General features: G+C 42.0%; 2 protein-coding genes across 2 annotated transcripts; both read right to left on the reverse strand.

Moving 5' to 3' along the window:
- Nucleotides 1–6,193, reverse strand: matn3a (matrilin 3a; the record flags this gene model as incomplete). Its single annotated transcript, XM_084000248.1, has 6 exons — nucleotides 1–56; nucleotides 279–392; nucleotides 1,197–1,322; nucleotides 2,658–3,233; nucleotides 4,268–4,816; nucleotides 6,022–6,193. 6 exons carry the CDS (start codon nucleotides 6,191–6,193, stop codon nucleotides 1–3), a joined length of 1,593 nt encoding a protein of 530 aa, XP_083856374.1.
- Nucleotides 6,194–7,357: 1,164 nt separating this feature from the next.
- laptm4a (lysosomal protein transmembrane 4 alpha) lies at nucleotides 7,358–19,036 on the reverse strand. Its single transcript, XM_084000810.1, has 7 exons — nucleotides 18,803–19,036; nucleotides 16,559–16,679; nucleotides 12,594–12,670; nucleotides 10,758–10,880; nucleotides 10,371–10,466; nucleotides 9,915–10,013; nucleotides 7,358–8,458 (listed from the first exon to the last, which is right to left on the reverse strand). Exons 1-7 carry the CDS (start codon nucleotides 18,929–18,931, stop codon nucleotides 8,384–8,386), a joined length of 720 nt encoding a protein of 239 aa, XP_083856936.1. The 5' UTR covers nucleotides 18,932–19,036; the 3' UTR covers nucleotides 7,358–8,383.

Raw genomic sequence — 19,036 nt, forward strand, 5'->3', positions numbered from 1 at the left:
TTAAACTCGGCCCACCATGTTCTCCAGATGCTCTATTCTCCCAGACACATCGGCGAGTGAGGTCAGTCAAGGAAACTCATTGAAAACACATTCACAGGCCACAACTACAGCAAGATGAGACGTGCTCTGTCTTAAAACATACACACGACACGCTGTTAATTCATATTACAATAACAAATCCCAGCAGTGTAGGAATAACCGGCAGCTGTCGGCTCAGTGAGTCGTGCTGCAGCAGCGACTGTTGTTTATAATAAAGCGTCCTCCACCTGAAACAACACAAAGGATATGCTTGGCTGTGAGCTGCTGGATGGCCGCCTGCGTCTGCTTCTGGAAAGCCAGCCTGGCTTCACATTTACAGGGATCCACTACCACCACCGCCTTCACCGGTTGGGCTAGGAGAAAGCAAATATCACATCAATGTAACAGATAGTGTGTGTGGGGGAGTGAAAAAGTGCACAGTACACACTCTTTTTTTTTCCAGAGAGGTTTCTGTTCAAGGAGAAAAACCAAAGACAAAACAAACACACTCTGCACTAAATACACTCCCTTAAATAATCCACATTATTCACCACTGACATCTTTCCACACATGATATCCACGGGTAAAATGACCTGATAATTATCCAATATTTATCCAAAATCTTATGCACAGTGATCTTAAAACTATAGTTCAACATTTTGGCAAATTGGCCCATTGCCATAATCCCTATAGTTTTAGGATTCATGCAAAACTGCTGATGCGCGTTCCCATCTGGGGCAGTTTTTTGACAAGCAGTCTCTACATTTGCCTCTAAAACAACTCTGTCTTGTAACGTTCCGTTATTATCTCATAGCATGGTGAATGTGCAGGTCACAACTTGTCCACCAGAGCGTTTTGGAGTTGTTGGATTGTGTATTTGATGAGTTTGATGAGGGAAACAAAGAAATCCCATCAGCCTCCGTAGCGTAGCTCTGAGTAGCTTGCGGCTCTGCTCCGCTGTTCTAAAAACAGCTTGCATCGACAATTAAAGTAATCGAACCTACTCCTAAAACTATAGGGATTATGGCAATGGGCCAATTTGCCAAAATGTTGAACTATCCCGTTAAAGCTTAAAGCACATATACTTTAAACTGGAAACTTTAAACTCTTGGACTGCAGTGGCGTTGCAGCTAGAAGATCGTGTCACCTGCAGAAATAACCATACAATGTGCTCTTACGTTTCAGGGAACAGGTTTTCTTGTCTGCATTCAAGATATAACCGGCCCGGCACTTGCAGTAAAAGGAGGCGTTGCTGCTGACACAGATGTGTTCGCAGTCGTTTCCCGCGGCGCAGGGGTCCAGACCTGCAATGAGCCAGATTTAGGACGGAGCTGTCAAGATGGCAGAATGAGAGCAGCTTCATCATGTGCCAGCATCACAGTGTACTGTAGGACATCACGACATGCTGACAATATAAATATTCATATTTGTGTGTACTTGACCACATGTCACGACATCTCAGCCAAGGTCAGTTGAAGAGCTGAGGTTCACACAATCACACAACCCTGAAGTGCAACAGTTACAGGACAGGTACAGTAAAAAACACGATTTTATAACTGAGCTGGATTAGAAGACAAACATCAGACAGCAACACGATAACAAAATCAGGTCAACAGCAGAAGCGCATTAGCCCAAGTCTGTGAAATCCTAGAGTAATAATCAGCAAAAAGTTCTACACAATTAGTGACAAGTTTAAAGGTCCAGTGTATAAAATGGGAAAGGAACAGTGACATCTAGCTTTCAGATTATAGATTGCAGCGCTAACTCACGCTCGGCTCCTGTTGGCAAAGTGGCGGTCCGAGGACGAAAAACTTACTCCAATACTACCGAAAATGCTGGCATCGGTATCAGCGACTTGAGTATCTGTTAGCTCCGTTACGGCGTTATCGACGTTAGCACGGTTAGCTCCATTTGTGCCGTTAGCGCTAATGGTAAAACCATACATCAATGGGTAAAACTTGAAAGGCAAAAAACCCCAAGTTTGTCCCCTTTTGGCTACTGCATTCAAAGATGGCGATGCTTATGGCAGCGTTGGTTGGGTGCACCGCCACCTATGTAGTAACTCATTCTAAGTTACGAGAAAGCTTTCATTTGTATGCGATTGTGATTAAACGTCGGCAAATATGTGAAAGTAATATTTGATTTTTGCTAATAAAAAGCCAAATAAGTTACACACTGTACCTTTAAAATTAAAATGAGATTCATTTCATTTCATTCTGGGTCTTTGATTTGGAAAAGTGAGGTTCTACTGTACATTTTAATAATTTTAAATAAAAAAGGAGCAAGGTGTAAGCAATCTACAATGAAGCTTTGATTGCAAAACAACTAATGATCAACATTTATATATATATTTGCTTAAAACAGAAGCTGAAAGTTTAGGGTTTGCATGGCCCCCAAGACTTTCCATGGGTTTAGCTTTGCAGCTACAAGCAGGTTCTAGTGCCGACATCTGCAGTCCATGTGGGGGTTGAGGGCGTCTAGTTTATAATTCACCAATAAATAACAGTGTAAATGATACACAAACTGAAACAACCCCCCTGGAGACTGTAGGTGCCCCTTACTGAGGAACTAGAACTAGGTGGGTTAATGGCGGGAAAACGTCTCGCCGGCAGCCGAGCGGCTCCTCGACTTTGTCCTACCGCACAGCGTCTCCCTGAACTTGGAGGTGAGCTTCTCGATGACGCCGTACGTCTCGACGTAGAAGACGTGGTCCTCCAGAGGGATGCTGGCCATCTGCTGCAGCGAGCGCATGTCGGCACGGTCCACCCCGACGGCGTAGATCTCGATGTCTGCGGCCCGGGCCGTCGCGGACACCTCCTCCACTTGGTCTTGAGGCCTCCCGTCCGTCACGATGATGGCCACCTTGGCGATGTTCCTCGAGCGAGGTCTTGCTCCGGACTGCTCGGTGAAGGCCTCGTTCACCGCGGTTCTGATGGCGAGGCCGGTCATGGTGCCGGCGGCCAGGGGCTCGATGCGGGTGATGGCTTTCTTCATGTCGGGCTTGTTGAAGTGGTCTTTGAGCAGGAACTCTATCTTCACCGTGCTGGCGTAGTTGACCACGGCCACTCTGGTGTTCTCCGAGCCCACGTCCAGAGTGTCGACCATGTCGGCCAGGAAGATTTTAACCTTCTCAAACTCACCGGGACGAACGCTGCGAGAGCTGTCGATGATGAAGACCAGGTCCAGGATGCGGCTCCTGCACTGAGAGTCTGTTTCTGGTGATCAACCAAACCATGGCAGGATTAAGTCCATTTAATTCTCAAACCCAGTTCATCATTCAGACAGAAACATGTCAAACTATCTGATTCAACCTTGACACAGTTGATTATCAAAAAAAACAGACGACTTTGGGATGCACAACAACACAGGGCATGTTTTTGCATCACCGCAGTGTGAAGATAAAAAGGTTTCTGCTGAAATGATAGAGTATGCCTCAGTAAGACATACTGTGCATCATTTCAGAGCTTCAACAGTCCCTCAGAGACTTCTCGTTGATCTGATCCTTTCATCTCATGGCCCTGAATGAAAAGGATGCTTGATGTCCATAAACATAAAAAGTGACATCACACCTAGAGATGGAGACAGTGTTAGGAGCCCTGCCTGACCAACCACTTCCACAAAACAGCACACAAAACTACACATTCATTGTTGTTTATGTTTAACATCAGATTCTCCCTGATTTTTAAAGTAGGCTAAGTGTGAACTCAGCTTGCTGCCTTCTTTATAGCTGCAGCTAAACTACTTTTTCAAAGGCATTAGCTCAATTTTGGGGGGAAATACCTTTATTTAAACATTGATACCACTCTGTTATATCTTTATTCTAGTTATTCAATCTCTATTTAACCAGGAAGTCTCTTCATTTTACATTATTTCTTTTACAAGAGAGAGCTGTGACCATAATGGCAGCATACTCAACACAACAAAACTTGATCTGACTAAACTTCACAGTTTCATATCCATTGATTGTATTAATCTGATGCTTGAACACCTAAGGTACAGTGTTTCCAGATGTTAGCTGGTAGGTTGACTCACTCTGTCTTTGAATGGAGCTAAGCTAACTACATGCTGGCTTTAGGTTTATTTCACAGACGGACATAAGAGTGGCATCAAACATTTCAGGCAGAAGGAAAATATGTGTTTTTCTTTTGCTATATTTCTGAATGAAAACCAAATGATCTGACCTGGAAAGCATTGAGGAGCATTATTTTTTTTTATGATGGGATGCAAAACCTGACTGGTAATATTCTACCTGTCTCCACAGGACTGATGGTGGTGATGGAGCCGCTTTGGGTACTGACCGGTAGCGTCACAGCAGGAGCGGTGGTCTCCACTGGCGGCTCTGTGGTCACCACCACCGGCATGATGGTTGTCAGCGGCGGCGCCACCGTAGTAGTAGTTGCTGCTGCTGCTGGGAGGGTTGGCGGCAGTGTTGGCGCTGGTGAAGTTGGGAGGAGGATGATAGGTAGGAGGGGTATGGGTACCACAGGGGGCGTTGGTACGGTGGTGGGGGCTGCTGACTTTGTGGGACATGGACCTTTAAATTTGTGAATAAACGGGCCTTTGACCCTTTGGTGTGGATGGTAAACTAGAGGTGGAGATAGACCTTTGTAAATGTGGTGCGTTTGAGGCGCCACCGGCCCTGTGAACCTGTGGTGATAAGGCGGCATGGGGGCCGGGGGTCTGTGGTAAGTCATTGGCGGGGAGAGAGGAATAGGTCGATACACTACCGGTGGAGGGATCCTTGGTGGCTGGTAGTGGTAGTGATACCCTCCTCTATACGTGTAGTCACTTCTGTGAGCTACAGGAAAACCACCAGAAAGGAAAAGTGATAGAGAGAACATTAGTAGGTTGAAAGGGCGACAAACAGGAGAGCTGTGTCTAAGATACAACTGTGTAGAAAGTTGGTTGTGAAATAGACAACAACAATGACGTTTGCTTAGATTAGTTAAAGCATGAGTGTACATTCAGCCACCTGGTTGGTTTCAATTGTACTGTACAGTGCTTGTGAAACCCCCCAGTGAAGAATTTAGATTCCATGCAATGTTGTACTTGCATAAAGTATAAAATTTTGTTGTTATACTGTTGGTTAGATTATTGAAAGACAAAATATCTGCTCTCGCTAGGCTTAGATATAACCATCTGAATGTGTAATTACCAAAAAACAACGTACATTACAAAACAATTTGCATTAAAGTAAATTTAGTTATATTAACCTTTACTTCGGCATTTCAACATTATGATTAAACATTATTTTGGAAAATACTGAACTTTTAACTCCACTGCTTTTTTTTTTTTGGCAGAATACATTTTCTACACAAAACAGCACATAAAGAGGTCTAAGTAAAAACTACCTTTACATTACAATAAAATGCTGCTTATACATACAATGAATGCATCGTATGGAGTAATATCTTGAACTTTACCTGAGCACAATACAATTTAATTTTGAAAGCTGAACAAAAATCTGTGACATAAGTTAAAGCTGCAACAGAAGTGAAAGTTTTACACCTAAAATCCTGTATAAGTATTATCGCCTAAATGTACTTAAAGTATCAAAGTACAAATACTTGTTCTGCAGGAAAAAGTGTGATTGATGTTATTACATATAACAATATGTCTCTTTGATGCAACTGTGACTTCAAAAACCTTAATTTACATTTTTTTAGACAAGTATTTTTAAGTCTAAACTTACAAGAGTCATTTTCACTGCACAGTCTTATTTTGAAAAAACAAAGGATACTATCAAATAAAATGAGTGGAGTAAAAAGTGCAGCATTTCTCTGTAGTTGAGTAGAAGAAATGACTAGTAGAATAGAAATACTCAAGCAACTAACAAACATCTGTACTTGCCTCAGTACAATATTTAAGTAAATATACTTTTCTTACTTATTACACACTAGTGTTTCTTTTACTGTACTAATTTTACTGAATTTCTTCCAGTTGTGCTAGAAACTAACAGCTGAAACTTTCCTACAAGTATTTTGAGGCTCCAGTGAAACCTACTTGATGGATTCAGGGTCCTGTGTGGTGGTCGGCCGTTATTCCTGGTTTGAGCGTAGCTTTGTGCAGCGATGAGGTGAGGGTCTCCGGCACCGTGGTGCTGGTGGTATGTGCCCAGGACATCAGACAGCAGCAGGGAAGCACAGTAGACGAGGCTCCAGGGGAAAGACTTCATCTTATCTGCACACAAGAGTCCTCCAGTGGTCTGTCCGGTCAGTGTCTGCTGCTCTCTGTCTCCGAGGGTCCTGACCGCCTCCTCATTATGAGCAGCTCTCAGTGCAACACGTCAAACCGTCCACCCAATCCAGTGGTGGGACATGACCTGCATGCCACGGTAAACAATGGTATGTGGAGGACTTTATGCAAAAAGATTTAAATAATCTGTCCTAATCAGAAAAGTCTGGGGGGAGATTTATAACTTGATAGATGTTTCCCGCCCTCCCTTTTTTTTTTTTTCTGGAAAGCCGATTTCCTCATCGTGATCGAGGTTGAAGCCAAGATTTAAGAAATACAGAGGTCGACTCTCTAGTACCACTCAGAGATGTGACAACCGAAAACAATCTCAAAATTTAGTACTTGGATTTTCATATCTACTAAAATTAACTTTGCATGCAATACATTTTTCCTACAGGAGGGTGTAAATAGTCCTGAAGGCATTTTTTTTTTAAATTTGATGGAAAAAAGTTAGCTTTAATACAAAATGCCATACACCAAACTTCACTACATAAAAACTGAGCGAACAAACAAAACAAATCTCTTGATATATTTAATGGCTGAGGAGTAAGATTGAAAAAAAAAAATGGATGTAAACATTTACAATTAAATATGGATTGTATGATGGAGTGAGCTGTCTGCAAACAAGGATGGATGTTAACATTTGGGGTGTAATTTCAAATTATAGGTTTAACAGGCACATTTTATATCAGGTTTTGTATTCTGTTAACATAAATCATCTTTTGACTCAGGCTAATTCTACCTGGTGACGGGCAAATCAAAAACACATTTGACCTAAAATTATTACTGAATGAAAATTACAATTGAAAGTGCATGGTGGCCGATACTTGCATAGTTTTCATTCTCACTTCCCGATGATGTTAGAGTTTCAATGTTTTTCCTTAGAAGCAGAAGTTGACTGAACAATTTCACCTCCATCAGAAAAGCTAATGTGGACAAAAAAGTCCTTAAACTGCCATGAAGAGAAACCGAACATTTTTATTTCTGCATGAACCAAAGTCACAGGATATTGGAAGTTTGAATATCCTGTAAATATTTACTGTTAATGTCCCGATTGAATTTACTTCAGCATATCTGACATGAACAAAAGAGCCAACCGGAGATGTAAATGTTCTGAAATGTTTATTGAAGTCAAACGTGTTTTCACTAGGATAAAATCATATAACCATTAAAGTAATGGGACGTGGGTGGGGGGTTGGGGGGTGGGGAGGGGGTTTGGTGTGTTTGATAAGCATGCAACTACTTATGTTCACAAGACTAGCCGTTTGCTGCAGACTTGAGGTGACAGAGAGACAAAGAGGCATCGATCCGCCGTCAGTGCCCTCTGCTGTTTCTGTCAGACTCAGCTGGAAAACTAATCACTAGCTTTGCTAACACATCAGGGCGGGCGGCAGAGTGATGAAAATGTCAGAGGGAGGGGAGGGGGGTGTTGTGGGTGTGGGGGGGGGAGTTGCGTGAACTGAACCACAGCAAAGCTAAATAAATAACAGACAAAAAAGAGCTACAGACTCCATTCAAGACTGAGAACGAATAGTCTAGATATTATCCATTAGGGGAAAAAAACATAACACAATTGTACAATAAGAGCTATAATAAGTGGATTGTCTTAATAGTTTTTTTTTGTTTTTTTTTACACTTCATATATCAATCTATAGATAGGATGGTGCTGGATTGATGAGAGCATTTCAAGCAATTTAAATTGTCACATGTATCCCTTTTACTAAGACATAAAAAAGGCCAGAGAGGAAATGGGCTGGTAGCTTCCATTGCTTTTCAGTCATCACATTCATTCATTCACTCATTTATTTATTTATTTATTTCACACAGAACCTCAAGTCTTTCCCACCTGTCTCCTCTCACACCCCTATGGACACTTTATAGAAACACAGCGGACCGGGTCGGGTTGAACAAAGCATCTTCAGTGGCCTTACACATACACAGTGGGTCGGGCGGGAGGGAGGGGGAGGTAAGGAGAGGGGATGGGATGTTGGGGTATAAGGGTGTAAATGGGGTTCAGAAAGGTTTTAGGAGAGGGAATGTAGGAATGCATATGATGGGTGTGTGTGTGTGTGTGTGCATGTGTGTGCATGTGTGCGTGTGTCTTGGCAACAACCGGTGCTGGTGCTGGTGCTTAAGCGGGCATGTAAGGAGGAGGGGGCTCCTTCTCTGGCATCTTCATCGCCATCTCATAGGTGGGCAGGATGTACTGGAGAAGAAAGGAAGAAACAAAAAGACATACAGTAAGTGTTAACGTGAAAGATTAAACTGTGATATTTCTGTAGGATGCACACAAGATCATGAAGCTGTGTTGATATATTGATACACATTTGTGCTTCACGTCCAACTTGTGTCAGAATAACTTATTTGCCGCTATAAATGCCAGATTCAGACTGGTCAACTACAATTTTCTCCACCAACTTTACCTCACCCCTCAAAAATTACACTGGTATAATCCCTCAGTTTCAAATATCTGTTTCAGATGCAGTATTGCTGAGGGTACCATGCTACATTGCGCATGGCGATGCACTAAAGTTACTACATTTTGGTGCGATACATGCGACACGCTGACCAAAATCTTTTTCTAAAAAATGCAATGGAAAAATTCAATAAAAAAATTTATCACAAAAAAAAGATTTATTTTATTTTATTGTATCTATTTATTTATTTCTAAATAATTTTATTATTATTCATTTGTTTGTCTTTATTATTTATTCTACTTGAGTTGAGTTGTACTGCTTTTGCATAACTGAAAACTTCAAAATAAAGCATTAAAAAAACAACATTTGTGCTTCACTACAGGGCTAAGAAATTAACAAATTACAGTTATTATCAATACCCACTAAAGTAAAGTTTGATTAACTCTTATATGCACAATGACACAATAGGTGCGTTTCCATCAGCTGTTTAGATGCGCATCGAGATGTATCGCATCGGAAAATGATGATGGAAACGCCGTGATTCGCATTAAAATCCCCTGATTCGCACAAAATGAAATACGCTCGCTATGGCCGGGTTTTGGTTGATTCGAATGGGATGGAAACAGCTGTATGCGAATCAAGTGTGACGTACTTTCACCCCGACTGCTCCCATGTTTGCAGTTCACTCACAAGACAACATCAGGGTTTCTGCACCGCCACGGCAAAATAAAAGCCCCCACACACCTTCATAATTATGTTACTGCACTTCTTCATAGTTCCTCCTCAGAAAAAACCAAACTTATCAACCAGCGAATCCAGCGTTTATCATTAATAAAGTCTGTGGTCTCTCTCTCTCTCTCTCTCTCTCTCTCTGGTTGCGTTATGAAGGTAATAAACATGCGCTAAAGTGTTCAAATCAGACCGTCAGTCCGTCCGGGCGGGGGGGGGGGGGGGGGGGGGGGGGGGGGGTGGTGAGTGCAAAGTCTGTAGATGGAAACACACACGAATTTCTTTTTTCTTTTAATGCGCATTTCCCAGTAATTCGAATCACTTTGGATGGAAACATGGCTACTGAGGCTGCAGCAATGGGCTACCAAGGCTGTCACCATGGGGACAGGACGCCACCTGCTGACTTCACTCCAGTATTACACACTGCTCCATCTGAAGCGTGTTTGCCTCATGCGTGTAACTGCTCATCAGCGTTCTTATGGTCAATCAGAGAGTTGTCTCAGACGGCTCCTTTACCTGGGGAGGGGTCTCGAAGGCAGGGTAGACGGCGATCTCTGGCATGTTCCTGTTGTTGATGTACTTGTAGCAGTTCCACACACAGTTGATCAGGTAAGCCTGCACAGCACAGAGAGGGTTGCATTTGAATGTTTGGAGTCAGGTTGAAGTTTTTTTTTTCATTTCTACATGTTTAATAATGCAGGAAAATGTGACTTTGACAGTTATATATTAAGTCAGCTCCACTGTCATTGGTACGATAATACAACACAGTGGTTGCCTGGCTCTGGAAACCATGTCTTGAATTAACTCCTTTATTGAACGCATGGACAATCCATTAATAGTTCTCTCATTTTACTATCTTTCATCCATCATGAACCACTCGATATCGTCCTTTTCATGTAAGTTTTACTATTAATGAAACAAACCAACGCGTTACATAAACCAGACTCAGCTGTTAATAACCACTCAGTTCACCTTGAGGATGATGAGGAAGGCGAAGAAGACCAACACGAAGAGCAGCAGGCAGCTGGAGTCCAGAGACAGGAGGTTGTCCTTGTAGGGGAAGTCCGGCTGAGGAGGAAAACAACAGACAATGTCAGATAATCAATAAAACCTCTTTACACTAATTCAGCTCACATCACCATCAACACTACCGCTGAATAAATAAGCAATAAACCAGACTGCTATGAGGACTTGAGGCTGAGGGAACAAAGTAAACATAGCAACAGGCTAGTTAACAGCTCATTTACTTTTTCCTCATTGTTCCTCTCAGTTTCTTTAAACGTGGAATAAAAGTGCTGAAACATGAAGTTGTGAGATTGTGCCTAGGTAACATCAACAGTGTGGGCTGCTGGGACGTACCAGCTGGTCCAGGTAGTCCTTGATCCTGGGCAGGTAGGTGAGGGAGCTGATGGCCACCAGGCAGCTCAGAGCAAAGTCAAAGAGCTGGTAGCAGAAGAACGGGATCAGCCATCCGTCACGGTGCTGAAGAAATCAGAGACAAGAAATCAGAAAAAGGTGGAAAACAGTGACTGAACAATGGAGGAGATCTGATTCAAGATTTATTTATTTATTTATTTTTTAAAGAACCTCCTGCTTTGTGTTTTCAACCTAACCTCTACACATTCATTTAACATTCTTCCATGTGGGCAGGTTTTTATTATGAGCGCACTACCTAACTTCTGCCACTAGGGGTCTCACAATCAAAACAAATAGGAGGATTCCTTCAGTGTCAAGGTTTTGGAGCTTCTGGTATTATCAATAAAAATCCTCTCCTTCGCTCCAAAATAAATCAATTAACTCTAAACTAAGCAGCTTCATGTGAAATATCAGTGTTTCATTACACAGGCTTGGAGCAGCTGGGGGCCGACCTGCCACAGTCAATTTCCTCAGCATGTTTCTCTTATAACCTATAATCCAGATGTCTGACGATTTAAAATCCTTCCTCCAATTAAAATACATAGTTTAAAAATATCAAAGATCAGGGGTGGCGTTTAGCTCACTGGGTAGAGCTGCCGCCCCATGTTGAGGCTCAGTCCTCGGTGCAGGCGGCCCCGGTTCGAATCCCGTGTTAGACGGCCCTTTCCTGCGTGTCATTCCCCCACTCTCTGCCTCCCCATTTCCTGTCTTTCTCTCGACTGCACTATCAATTAAAGGCAATAAAAGCCCAAAAATATACTATAAGAAAAATATCAAAGATCTAAAAATATTTTGTAAAATGTGGTTTAAATTTGGATTTTTTAAAAAGTAAATTTTAACCATACCCGTCAGACACCACTGCTGAAACATGTGTAAAAAGGATGTATGACGCCACCGACAGATAAGATCAAAAGTGGAAAAGTTACATATTTTAACTTTAACATCTGATGGTGAACTAAGGATGAATCCTGAGAGGCAAGAAATGTCGTTAACGTTGAGTATTCTTGGATTGAAAACATTTTTCCTGCTGCTCAGGCAGTAACTGCACCTTCAGATGTGGTTTGGGGTAAATGGAAACAGCCTGCCCACGGGAAGAGGGAGAGCTGACACTGTAAATGTTCATATTAACTCAAATGAAACAAATACATTTAGAGAAGGTTGAAAATCAGCAGAAGGGGTCACATCACCAAAAACTCTACAGGCGATACAGGGTGGTTTTCTACCAGGAGCCTTTACACACAAATCTACTTCACTCTACATTATAAAGCAAAGTAGTGCAGATCTTTGGCTTTAATAACCATAGTTCAAACTTCGAGGGGGACTTCACTGGGACACTACAAAGCAGCAGCGCCGCACCGCCACGCTATACTGTACGACAGGGTATCTGCTACATCTGCGGCATAACGCTGGTCCACGTCAAAAGGCTACCAAACCTGTACGTCTTGATACCATCAGACAGGCCTGTGAGGTGAAGATGAAAGGCAGTGAGAACATAGCATCGAGCGCTGCACCCCCACCGCAGCGAGACTCATTACGACAGTCTGCTAAAATGCGCTGTAGTTAAAAAAAAAAAGGAGGAGGGTGCGTGCTTCGGCATTTCCTGTTACTTGGTCTGGTGCTATTATTACACAAGTTGAAAGCTTGATGCAGCATATTTTTGGATTATAGATTTGCATAAGAAACCGTGACAGTCCTTTAAATGAAATGCCTGCTGCCTAAAGAGAATATTATATAAAAAAATATATATAAAAATGCTCCATATCTATAGTGCAGACTTACGGTAATGGCTCCGTACACCATCATGGCGCTGATAGTGAGCATCAGCAGAGAGATGGCAAATCCAACACATGCGTTCTCTGTGTGAGACAAAGTGACAAGAAATAAAATACACCACATACAGGCAGAGATATATATTATGTAATTTCAGCTTTAGCCTTGAATATGAAACGCAAATGTATGGCGAGTGTGGATGAATGGATGTTTGTCCGTGCTCTTTGATGCAGCTGTGATTTGCATACAGTGCAAACTCAACAGCCTCCGGGGCTTCTCTTTCCAGTCAACTCTTTTAAAGGCCAACAGGGAGCATTAAGCCTCTTCCTTCGCTGCTGCAATGAAACTCAGTCTGAGATAATTAAAAGGTCTGCCTTTCATATCCTCTTTTCCCTCCATCACTCTGTCGCTCACTTCCTCAAACTGTTTCTGCCTGTTGCTTGTGAGAAAGCCGCTGCAGCCCGTGCGGTGCAGAGTAGACACAACTTTCTGTTGTTCAGTTGCTCAAGCGGATGAAGTTTTGAACATCAACAAATGAAACTGCCAGAGGACTCATCTCTAGGACACTGAAAACTAAATCCACATGAGGTTAAACTCTGATATCTAAATGATAAATATGAAGAGCTTAATTAAAAAAAACTGTTGCATAAAACAAAAATGGTCCTTATGGATCAATGTTTTTAAATCTTATTAGTAGTTTATTCAACAGGGGACAGTGTACATCAATAAACATTTCTGTAGATGTGCCAGAGTTAGCCAACAAGGCTATTTTTCATCTGTTGTCCCTGGACAGATGTTACAATGTCATCATAAAACAGAATATAAGAGAAATGCAAACTAAATGAGCTAAAAAATGTTAACAAACTGTACTAAAGGACAATGTACAGTAGACAGTAAACATTGTTAAGCGCTAAACAAAAAGTATGCACAGTATATACATAAAACAGACCGACTCAATGTATATAGAAAATCTATTCTATTCAAACTGTTCCAGAAATTAGCAATGCTTAAAAAAAATCTGTCTTCATTACAACCTCTACTTTTCAAACCAAATTAATAAAATTGGGTGGTTTTGATCAGAGATACAGCTGAGGGTTATTTACACTATCAATTTATGCCAGTTTTTTTTCTCAATTAACTTATCAATAACTTTCAGTCATGACCAGGAATGTGGAATAAAATGAGTGCAGCCTAAAGAAGTCAGGAGTAATGGCATCTTAACCAGGCTGAATGCTAACATTGTCTCTGCAGGCTGTGAACAACCTCCACTGCCCTGTGTGCTGGCATGAGCCTGCTGTGGGTAGGTCATCGCCGCCACCACCATGGTTATTCCCCCCTCCCGTCCCGCTGAGTCACCGTTTCAGAAAATTGAAGAAGCCTTCACAAGGGCCAACCTTCAAAAGAACACCCAACTACAAAGACAGGAACGCTCGCTGTGCTGCCAGCTCAACATACAAATAGGAAACACCGAAGAGGAAATGCCAAGAATCGACACCAGCGGCATCACACCAATGACAACATTTTGCAACGGCGTGTAAACAGCACAGCCGTGTCCTGTTGTCCTCATGAGTAGTTTTGTTTAGCAGTCACTAGGGAGTTGTTGTACTCCCCGTGGAAGATGAATCACATGTTCAACTTGAGCACAACAGCAGGGCCCCACTTAAAAATACACTGAGGAAATATGTCTGTTCAATGGTTTCAATTAGTAATTTATCAACTGCATCATTATCATTTGCAGATTCATAATTACCATAATCACACAGGGGAATTCAAAGGCCGAGTATAACTGAATGAGTTGTGTTTGAATCAATAAGCAGTGGAAATGACAGTTTCATTATTGATTATTCTGTGGGTTATTTTCTCCAATAATTCATGAAATCATTTCCTCTATAAAACGGTGAAACGAGCCCATCTTTACATCTTTATCTGAGTCTTTGTTGGCATTATCTAATGTACTGTTTTGACCAACAAAACCCAGATATTCAGTTTACAGTTGTATAAGACAAAGAAAGCCAACAAATCCTCACATTGACAAAGATGTATCCAGATGTTTTCCTAACAAGAATATCATGAATGAATGGCCGAGTTACCTCTGTTTGTAATTTGTTAACACTAGAACCGCCAACTGCCGTTCATTGGACGACTTTGATTTTCATTTGTGCATAACTTTATTTAAAAAATACATTGAAGTCCACCAGTCTGTGACTTTTCCTAAAATGATGTTGGGCAGCACCCCGTTTTGTTAAATACAATTAAAGCAGAACTATGCAGGATTTCGGCTGTAATTATTGTGGCTCAGAGTCACTGTGATGGTAGAGTGACCTATTATGAGGTGAATGGGGTCTAGGCCAATGCGCTCACCCCCCCCACTGGCTGAAAACCGCACTTGCAAGATCAGTCCTCCGTCTCGGTGTAAATCTCATCAATGGATAGAACTATCGCGAGAAACTGCCTTACGGCAGTACGAGATAAGAACGCAGATGACGTCATACATGTCATGAATCGTGATTGGTTTGAGTTCGGAAAGTCGGAGGAAACCATGGAAACATGTTTGTACTGATGAAGTTCGGCTTGTGGCTAACACGGAGCTAATGCTAACAGACACACACACACCATGGATCTTTTATAAGATAATGTAATACATCATGACACACACACACGCCTTCGCGTTTTGGAACCTTTATTCATGTGTGTGTGTATGTCTGTGTCTTTGTGTCTTTGTCTGTGTGTGGCCGTATTAGCGTTAGCTCCGTGTTAGCATTAGCTCCCTGTTAGCGTTAGCTCCGTGTTAGCATTAGCTCCGTGCTTAGCAAACACCGCTCTCTACCTTCAGCAGTAAACACAAGCACGTGTAGGGAGGGGGTGGAGGAGGTGGGCGGCGAGTTTTTTTTTTACGACAGTGACATGTGCCTCCCAGAACTGTGGGGGAGCCCCGGAGAGGGAAAAAAAGAGAAACCAACGAAGGAGCGAGCTATTTCCGGCCAAGTTGCATAGTTCTGCTTTAATATTACTCACACAAAAAAATATCGATCATGTTTTCTCATTTTTACCTATAACCGCCACGTTCGTTCATTGGACGACCAGAGAATTCACCGATTTGCGCCGACATTATTGGGCTTATGCGCTCTCTCTCTTTCTCTCTCTCTCTCTCTCTCCCTCTCTCTCTGTGTGTGTGTGTGTGTGTGTTTGTGTGTGCGTGCGTGCGTGCGTGCGTGTGTGTGTACGTGTGTCTCTGTGTATACACGTGCGCAGGCTGCGCAGATGCACACTCACGTCCACACTTCACACACGCACGGTGCAGAAATTATTTTCCAGACTGGACAGACTAGTTGTAGAAGAGGTGTAGCCTACATTCAGGGGGGAAATATCAATATGATATCAAAAGAAAACGAAATTTGTTTTATGAAGCCAGTATTTAGGAGCAAACTATGTAAAAACAGAGTCGCTGTGCTCTTCATGTAAAGCGCCGACGTGAGCGCATGCGGGGGGGGGGGGGGGAATCCTGCGTCGGTATGATGGGCAGCAGCTCCACCTGACATATCAAACAAAGATCACTAAGGACTATGGATGTTGCCGTAAAAGAGGGAAAAAAAAAAGAAAAAAAGTCGTTTATACGGTGGAAACCCGGCTTTACAGGCGGGGGCGGGGTTCCTACGGTATGCCCCCCCCCCCCTTCGCGGAGGCTGCAGGGTGCAGCCTACTTCATGGCCCAGAGTAGCTGTTAAAAGACTACGACAAATGTAACACATATACAGCACTAATTAACGCTTTATTACAGTTCGTCCAATGAACGACTCATGGCGGTTATAGGTATATAGTGTGCAACGGCGGTGCTAGTGTTAAATGAAAAAAAAAAAAATGAATGAATGAGTTGAGCGATTATCATAATTGTTTCACAAAATAAAATGCAACTCTATTTACAATGCACTTTATTAGCCATTTTCAGTGATTGTTATGTCGACTTCAAAGCTTACCGGACATCCTGTTGGAGGCAAAGTAATGGTCGATGACCTCATATTGCAAGTCGATGGTGGGTACGTTCTCTGGGTGGGTCACAGCTACAGTCAGCAGGATGCCCATCAACAGGTTGACTACCTGAAGAGAGGAAGTAGAAGGGTTAAGCTTGTTAAAAAAGGACTACATCTACAGTTTTGTGTATCTTAAAAAATGGATTATCTATTTTCCCTCCAATAGCTACTTGTTTTTAGTTCAGTATTGTACAGAAACCAACTTGCAGAGACAAGCAAGAGCTAAGCAAATACACCAGGAAGCAACTCATCACTCTTTTAGTTAAATCTGCTTTATCATTGTGTGAGGACACTGTCGTGAAGGGGAGCCAGTCCAGGACTCAAGGGCACTCTGACATTGCACTGCCTTTAAAAAGAAACAGCTATTACTGAAAAAAATTCATATAACAACCAAATAATTCTTAACACTATGGAACATAAATTAGAATTTAGTGAAGCCAATAATTACCTGGAAGTTAAGAAGTGAAACATTTGTGCTATGGGAATAATTGTTAATGACGTAAAATGATGAGTTATTTGAAGCTAACTTTTGAGAAGTGAAACTAAAGATGCCTTCACAACAAGACAAACTGAAGCAACTTAAAGAGAGAGAGCGGTGTGTTGAAGAAAGTGCCCATTTCAACTGTGGTTAATTAGCAGAAGTGTGAAAGTGTTCACATCACACACTAGTATTCCAGTAAGTACAGGAGGAAAATGCTTCATCTATCACACAATCTAAACCAGTTCACGGAGACTTGACTTCATAGAGAAGCAGCCATGCCAGAACCCCAGTTAAACTGTAAGCTTATCTATCAGTGATTGTGTTTTCACTACTTAGCAACTATCTTAACAACTACCCAATAATGTTTATAGACCTAACTTTCAAAAGTCAGTGTTTAAAGACACACAAGTTGAGTACACAAGCAAACGTCTCCAAGTACACTGCCACCCATTACACTGGCTGTTACCATGGTCCAAATCTCCAATCAATTCTGATATTGGCCACTGTCCTTTATGTCCCAGTCTGGCTCTAAGTGTCTATCTGGGTGTTATTCTCATATTAAACTGAAATGCCAATGGTGCAGACACAACTTAACTTTGTGTTGTTTAGTTGCTCAAGCGGAACGATTTTTAACATCAACAAATGAAACTGCCAGAGGACTAATCTCTAGGACACTGAAAACAAAATCCACACTTTAAACTCTGATTACCAAATTATAAATATGAAGAGCTTGATTTAAAAAAACAAAAACTAAAAAAAACTGTGTGAAACAAAAACGGCCCCTATGAAAAATCTATTCTAATACTATGCTAATATGTTTTTTCAAGCCAAATTAATAAAACGGATTGATTTTATGCAGACTTTTTATGCATTTATGCAGCTACTTGGCTACAATCACTGGGATTTTTTTCACATTTTGTCCATCTGGCAAAAAAAAAAAGGAGAAAAAAAAGGGATTTGAAAACGCAACACAAAGCAGAAAACATCTGTGATGTGATGTAGGGAAAATGAGAAGAGGATTAGTCCAGACTGTGAGCTGCAGGGACAAATTGTGCCTGGTAGGACAGCGACAGTTAACAGTCAGATTTAAGTTTGTCAACTATGAAATACATCTGCAATCACGTTGTAAACCTAAATGACTTCGAGAGTAATTTATTTAAAATCTACGCGCTGTTCACAGTAACGACTGTTGCAGCGAAACCTGTTCTCTGAAACTTCTGTTGTGATTTGACAACCGTTAGCCAGTCAGTCCGGGGGTCGGCTAAGCTACTGTGCTACACGCGTCTGATATCAAATATTTTTTATGGTCTTTAAAACCCCCACCTAGCTAAGAACTAATAAATATATATCGTCTTTAATTATAATAGAGCTTATACACGCCATTAAAAGGTCATGAGAGTGTGGACAGACGCATTTATCCAAACCAGAAACGATAGCAGGCTAACGCTAATGCTAATTAAAATGCTAACGCTAGCGTTCTGTGACCGTTAACTCGTCATGTTAACGACTGTTTTAAAAAGTGACATTTAGCTCATATAGGAGTTTGTAGTTATCATCTTTATACGTTTCCAGAAGCTGTTAAAGCCACCTGGTTAATATTTAGTTTCTTACATCCTACTTTGGCGAACTTAATCGAACTGAAACTGGCAGCGGCGGTGACTTCCGCTAGCAGGCAGGCGAGCTAACGCTTCATCAACCATCTTACGTACCATGTACCATGTCCCCAGGATGATGGTCCCCGTCCGGACATGGCAACATCCGCAACACCTGGTGGTGTACAGTCTGTCTCGACTCGGTTTAAAGTGATGCATGTCCTCTACGAGCGTAGGGAGAAACATCGGTAGAGTCGCTGGTCGTGGACGACGAAAAAAAGCCTCTCAGTGCGGCGCTGCTGCTGCTGTCAACAGTGAAGCCGAGCTGAACACGCAGGAACGCCCACCCGA

This window comes from Trachurus trachurus, assembly GCF_905171665.1.
Source record: "Trachurus trachurus genome assembly, chromosome: 24".
Lineage (NCBI taxonomy): Eukaryota > Metazoa > Chordata > Actinopteri > Carangiformes > Carangidae > Trachurus > Trachurus trachurus.

Coding starts and splice junctions, on each gene's coding strand:
- laptm4a (XM_084000810.1), bottom strand. CDS start 18,931: ATGTTTCTCCCTACGCTCGTAGAGGACATGCATCACTTTAAACCGAGT. Junction 10,467..10,757: donor AGGACTACCTGGACCAGCTG/GTACGTCCCAGC, acceptor TTTCCTCCTCAG/CCGGACTTCCCCTACAAGGA. Junction 8,459..9,914: donor CCTTCGAGACCCCTCCCCAG/GTAAAGGAGCCG, acceptor TTTCTTCTCCAG/TACATCCTGCCCACCTATGA.